At 44.8% G+C, this 6,000-nt stretch overlaps 1 protein-coding gene, 1 non-coding gene and 1 pseudogene across 13 annotated transcripts in view; 2 read left to right on the top strand and 1 right to left on the bottom strand.

The window, feature by feature from the left end:
• The window catches only part of WASHC5 (WASH complex subunit 5), a 71,016-nt gene that overhangs the window by 18,670 nt on the left and 46,346 nt on the right, over positions 1 to 6,000 (bottom strand). Inside the window, exon 30 of one of the 12 annotated variants that reach the window (XM_073330148.2) lies at positions 3 to 280. The exons of 8 other annotated variants lie outside the window; for them this stretch is intronic. In XM_073330148.2, the coding sequence (XP_073186249.1) occupies positions 173 to 280 (108 nt within the window). In that variant the 3' untranslated portion in view covers positions 3 to 172. Of the gene's footprint in view, positions 1 to 2; positions 386 to 2,363; positions 2,760 to 6,000 lie in introns of those variants that run through there. 3 more of the 12 variants (XM_073330149.2, XM_078851422.1, XM_073330145.2) reach the window with 3 other exon arrangements.
• On the top strand, positions 1,384 to 1,588 carry LOC140907976 (small nucleolar RNA U3; annotated as a pseudogene).
• Positions 5,060 to 5,271, top strand: LOC140907970 (small nucleolar RNA U3). Its single transcript, XR_012157685.1, has one exon. It is a non-coding gene; the product is annotated as a small nucleolar RNA U3 (small nucleolar RNA).

Below are 6,000 nucleotides of genomic sequence, written 5' to 3'. Positions count from 1 at the left end.
TCATTATTTCCCTTTTTGGGTTTGTGAGGGTGTTCTTTGTCCTTAAGTTTTTTTTAAGAAACCTTTTGTTTATTGCAATGGTATCATTTAATTATAGGTTTAAATGCATTTTATTACTATTAGTGCATGGGGATAATAACTCATTATTCTTTGGGTGCTTGCTTATTCCATTTCAATGTAGGGGTGGGCTTGCCCCGAGCACTGCCGGCAGAAGGTTTTCCCTCAGTGGTATCCATCGAGTCAGTCCTGCTGCCCCCTGGAGTTGCACCCTCAGATGTTGCTATAAAGGGGCAAACACTTTTCACAATGCAACATTCCATGGTCATCTTTCAATACTTATCCTCAAAGAAAACCTGCACAACACCTCAAAAGGCGAGCCTGGGAACTAAAATTAATAACACTGTTAGACACCAAAAATCATGGACTTAACAGGAACTCTCTTTTAATGGCTTTTTGCAAGAATTTGTAACACACCAGACTGACTGGTATCCTGAAATGCCCACTTCAAGCCCTTTATGCTTAAACAATTAACCCTCAATCAACCAATTCATTACAAGTGACTGCCTCCAAGAAGCCGTACCACTCTTGGTTAAAAAACTGTCTAAATGTATATTTTGCTCAAAATCTCTCCTGCCCTCTCTGGAACTGAAGAAGAGCTCTGTGCACCTAAAAAATTAACTAATTTCATCCAGCAAAGGCTGGTACAAGAAACAATATTATCTCACCCTCCTTGCTCCCTCATATTCTAGGAACAGTAGGATAAAAAAACAAACACTAAAATTATTGTTGTCCTTTTTGTTATTAAAAATGTTGACTGGGTTTATCCAGACTCTGGTCTGTTTAAAGGAAAGCCTATGGCTATGTATACTTGCTTTTAAGTCAAACCTTCTGGGGTGGTTTCCAGAAAAACTGGGAGCTCCTGCTCCTTGGAGAATGGTAAGACTGGCCCTCAGGTTCAGAAAACACCCCTCCTTGGAGAGCCTGGCTCCCCATGGCTGACTTTCTCCAGTTTGGTCTCTGGTGCCAAAGAAATGTGCTCTGAGTGTCCCAAACTGCATAGGCTGTAGTTCGAGAGAACTCTTGGGTTGGCCAGCTAGAGGACTGTTGTCTTAGGCATTGCAGAGAAGGGAGCAGGGAGAAGATTGGTGGAGTGGCCTGCCTGTGTCTTCAGTTTATGCAAATGAAAGGGGATGGCTACTTTGAGCAGCTTTGCTTTGAGAGGCAGCCTACTGAAGAGGGCCGTGGAGGGTAGAGTTGCGAGCCAGGTTCTGCTCACGAGGCTTCTTGTAGTGCTCTCTTGCGAAGGCCAAATTGCAGCAACCAGCACTTAGAGGACAATGCACTGGAATGCCCTGTGACTGGCGGGGGTGGAGGGTGCTGGTTAAGGCTGTGCTTTATTGGATTATTTCCTCTAGGTGATAATTAGAGAAGGGTGATTGTGAAAAACTGGTCTTGCTAACTGTAATGGAGGGCTATCGTGTTTCTTTCTGACTATGAGAATAGTAGTGAGTGCTGTCCAATAACAGCCACTTTTATGGTGGGGAAGGCTATTCTTTTCTGTAGGGAAAGGGAGTCCAGTTTGAGTGGTTAGCTTTGAACTTGTTCTTCTGGGTGTGAAAAATAGCTTCGGTATAGCTACTGAGAAATACATTCCTTGCAGCTTTGGTAAACTAAGCCCCTGGCGGTCAAATGTTCTGTTTGCATTTCAGTTGCTATGTGACTGGACTGTCATTATTAATAGGCTCTAGAAAAGGGCTTTCTTTCCACGTGTACTGTCTCTCTGTCTTTGTTCCTAACCTCTGCAGTCAGCAGATTTACCATAAGAAGATTCCTTTTTCTCTTGTTGGTTCTGCTTCACCCTCATAGCTATTTCTGTTCCTCCACTAAGTCTGAGAGTTTCTGTCACCATAGCACCTGTCTGATGTGTTCCACACTAGAATGGATGAATGACGCTTCCCTGCTAACATGGCCAAAACCATTGGTGCTTGGAAGATTTTGTCTGTTTCTGCCTGTCATTTTTGAGATCAGGAGGACAGTGGCCAATATTCCCACCATTCGCTCTCCCCGAGGAGCCTAGAATTCATCACCAACACTAGGTTATATACTGCTGAGCAACTTTCATCCAGGTCAATTGCAATTAGAAATTTTGACAGGGTTTATCTGGATTCTGGTCCAGTTCAAAGGAAAGCCTATAGCTCTATATACTTGCTTTTAAGTACTATTCCTTATTTTCAGTTTTTATTAGTAAAAAAAAAAACCAGGATTTTTTCCAGACATTAAAACTGGGATGAAATTAGGTTAAAAATAAAAAAACAAACAGGAAAAATAGAAAAAAATATGTTGTAATATACACATTTTACTACAGTATAATGAAACTTTTTATATTTTGTATCTCTCAGAGCTAGTGGTTTTTTCCAGAAATCCTGGTTTGCGTATGCTCGCATAATTTTCTTCAAAGTATCCTTACTCATGTGGAACCTCTTGCTGGCTTAGAGGTAGTCCAAGTTTCAAAATATGCACTCTGCATCAATAGATACAGGGGGTACACTCAAAGCTCACCATGCCACTTTGCTAAAGTTGGGCAGTGTGTCTTGATGACTGTTCCAAAAAGCCAGCACATCCAGTTTCTCATTGTCAGGATTAGGCAAGTTCATGTAAATAGTAAATTCCCCTTTCAGATTTGAAAGTTCATCTTTAGCGGAAAATGTTGAAACACTGGCATAATGGTCTGCTTCTCCTTCAGGAAAGCGGTAAAACACCTGGATAACATCCCAAAAATAATATTCAGTACCAATACGTCTGGGTTTAGGTTACGCGTCACGGTCGTCTCCCATTTCTTGCTGAGCATTGCTTTGACTGTTTTGAACACTTTTTTGGTTTTCTTGTGTTCTGGGGTCAGAAGTATTTCCAGAAACAGCTGGGTTTTCTCACCATATGTGTCTGCTGCAGCTAGATGATTGAGCATCCCCAGCACAGACCGCCCCCCTCCCCCGCCCCGCCAGCTCTTGCTGCTGGTGGGACAGATACTTGACCGGTTCTGGCAAAGGAATGGGGTCTATTGGTTATAGCGGGGCAGGGGGGACTGGGAGTCAGGCCTGCTGGATTCTCTTCCCAGCTCTGTCAGGCATGGGGGAACTAATGGTTAGAGCAGGTTGGGGCTGGGAGTCATTCTGAGATCAAAGCAAGAGGGGCATTTCAAAGCTTACCTTACTACACACACAGCAGTCACAAGAAAGTTCAGAGCAGGATGCCAAAAATACATTAGCAGGCACCACACAGAAATCAACACACATTACCATAGGTCATTATTAAAATGTTTTGTCAAAGGCTCCCTGAATTGCATAGCTCACCACTGAGCTCTTCTAAAGCCCTGGTATCTGGTTGCTCAAAATGAGCAGATATCCTATCCGCATCTATGCCCCACCCCTGGGGAAACTTATCCCTCTTTGCTTCACAGATATTATGAAGCACACAGCAGGCAGTTATCACCATGGGGATATCTTTTTCGCTGAGGTCTAAACTCGTGAATAAATTGCACCAGCACCCCTTCAAGTGGCCAAAGTCATATTCAACCGTCATTCTGCACCTGCTGAGCCTATTGTTGAAGTGCTCCTTTCTACCATCCAGATGTCCGGTGTGTGTCTTCGTGAGCCACAGAAGTGAGTGGTAGGCTGTGCCTCCCAGAAGCATTATTGGCATTTCAACATCTCCAATGGTGATTTGGCCATCTGGAAAAAAAGTCCCTGCTTGCAACTTTCTGAACAGGCCTGTTTTCTTAAAGAAGCACACATCATACACCTTCCTGGACCATCCCACGCTGATGTCAGTAAAACATCCACAAGTGATTGCAACACCATAGAAAAATAGCCCTTTTTGTGTATGTACTCTGTGGCAAGGTGATCTGGTGCCAAGATAGGGATATGCATACCTTCTATTGCCCCACCACTGTTTGGGTGCCCCATTACAGCAAAACTGTTTAGTATCTCCTGCATGTTGCCCAAAATCACAACCCTTTTTAGCAGAAGGCAATTAATGGCCATGCATTCTTGGATCACAGCAACCCCAACGGTAGATTTCCTGACTCCAAATTGATTCCCCACTGACGAGAAGCAGTCTGATGTTGCAAGCTTCCATGCAGTAATCGCCACTCACTTCTCCACTATGAGCACATAGTGTCATTTTGGTGTCACTGTGGTGCAGGGCTGGGGCAAGCTCCATACCAGATCCAGGAAAGTGGCCTTGTGCACACAAAAGTTTTGCAGTCACTCCTTCTCATCCAAAACTTGCAAAACGATGCAATCTTCCCAGTCACTCCTTGTTTCTCGGGAGGAAAACCACTGCTCTACCGCGTTCACCTGATGTACAACTGTTAGTGTTAGAGTTTAACAAAAATAAGTACCTGAAAACAACATTGAGTGGTTTGATAAACAGGTGTAAATCAGTAAAACCTGAACTCCTTTAAAAAATAAGCCTGCTAATTTATCAGTGCAAATTGGTAAAAAAAACCAAAACACCACCCCAAAAATGCAGGATACTCCTTTTAAGTCTGTGCTTCCGGAGTGGTTCCCAAACATTTTTCGATGTCAACGCTCCTGCTCCCTGAAGAATGGTAAGGCTGGCCCTCAGGTTCAGGAAACACCCCTCGTTGGAGAGCTTGGTTCCCCACTGCTGACCGTCTCCAGTTTGGTCTCTGGTGCCAAAGAAACATGCTCTGGGTGTCCCAAACTGCATAGGCTGTCGTTTCTAGAGAGCTCTTGGCTCGGCCAACTAGAGGATTGCTGTCTTAGGCATTGCAGAGAAGGGAGCAGGGAGAAGATTGGTGGAGTGGCCTGCCTGTGTCTTCAGTTTATGCAAATGAAAGGGGATGGCTACTTTGAGCCGCTTTGCTTTGAGAGGCAGCCTATGAAAGGGAGCCATGGAGGGCAGAGTTGAGAGCCAGGATCTGCTCACGTGGGGCTTCTCGTAGTGCTCTCTGTCTTGTGAAGGCCAAATTGTAGCAACCAGCAGGTAGAGGAGAATGTGCCGGAACGGTCTGTGACTGGCAGGGTGGGTGTTGGTTAAGGCTATGCTTTCAGGGGTCATTTCTCTAGTTGGTGACTGGAGAAGGGTGGCTGTAAAAGCCTGGTCTTGCTAACCACGATGAGGAGCTGTAGTGTTTCTTTCTGAGCATGACAAGGGCAGATAGTGCTGTTCTGAGGCAGCTGCTTTCTGCTGTGGAAGAGTGTCTTGCCCTCCCTGAGCAGAGCAAGGGAATGAAACAGTCTGAGTGGTTAGCTTTGAACTTGTCCTGTTGTTGGGTATGAAGAAAAGCTTGGCTGGGGCTGCTGGGAGCTGTGGCCCTGGTGGGTTTTGTGTACTGAGCTCTCAGCAGTGAAATGCTCCATGAGCTTTCAGGTGTTGTGTGACTGGGCTGTATCTCTCAGAAGGCTTTAGAGAAGGGCTTTCTTTGTGTGCATGCTGTGTCTCCATTATGTCCTTGCTCCTAGTCTCTGCAGTCAGCGGGTTTACCATCAAAAGCTTGTCTTTTTACTTTTGCTTGTTCTACTTCATCTGAATAGCTATTTCTCACTCCTTCATGAAGTCTGACCATTCTTCCCACCATGGCACCTGCCTATTGTCCTTCACGCTGGAACAAATAGATGACGCTTCCCTGCTAACGCCACCGGAGCCACTGGTGCTTGGGAAGATTTTGTCTTTTCCCGCATGGCAAAGCTGAGAGCAGCAGGATAGTAGCCAGTATTCCCACCATTCTTGCTCTCTGAGAAACCTAGAACCTGTCACCTACTGTCCTCTAGGTCACACACTGCCGAGCCACTTTCATCCACGTGAATAGCGATTAGAAGTTTTGACAGGGATTATCCGGATTCTGGTCCGGTTGAATGGAAAGCCTATGGCTCTATAGCCTTGCTTTTAAGTAGTGTTCTGTATTTTCCCTTTTTATTTGTAAAAAGAAAATCTGGGAATTTTTCAGTGTTTATTTTCCAAAGTTTAAAACTGGCA

This window comes from Lepidochelys kempii, chromosome 2 (assembly GCF_965140285.1).
Source record: "Lepidochelys kempii isolate rLepKem1 chromosome 2, rLepKem1.hap1, whole genome shotgun sequence".
In the NCBI taxonomy this organism is placed as follows: domain Eukaryota; kingdom Metazoa; phylum Chordata; order Testudines; family Cheloniidae; genus Lepidochelys; species Lepidochelys kempii.
Note: the sequence above shows the minus strand (reverse complement) of the source record. Positions and strands in the feature narration are given on the sequence as shown.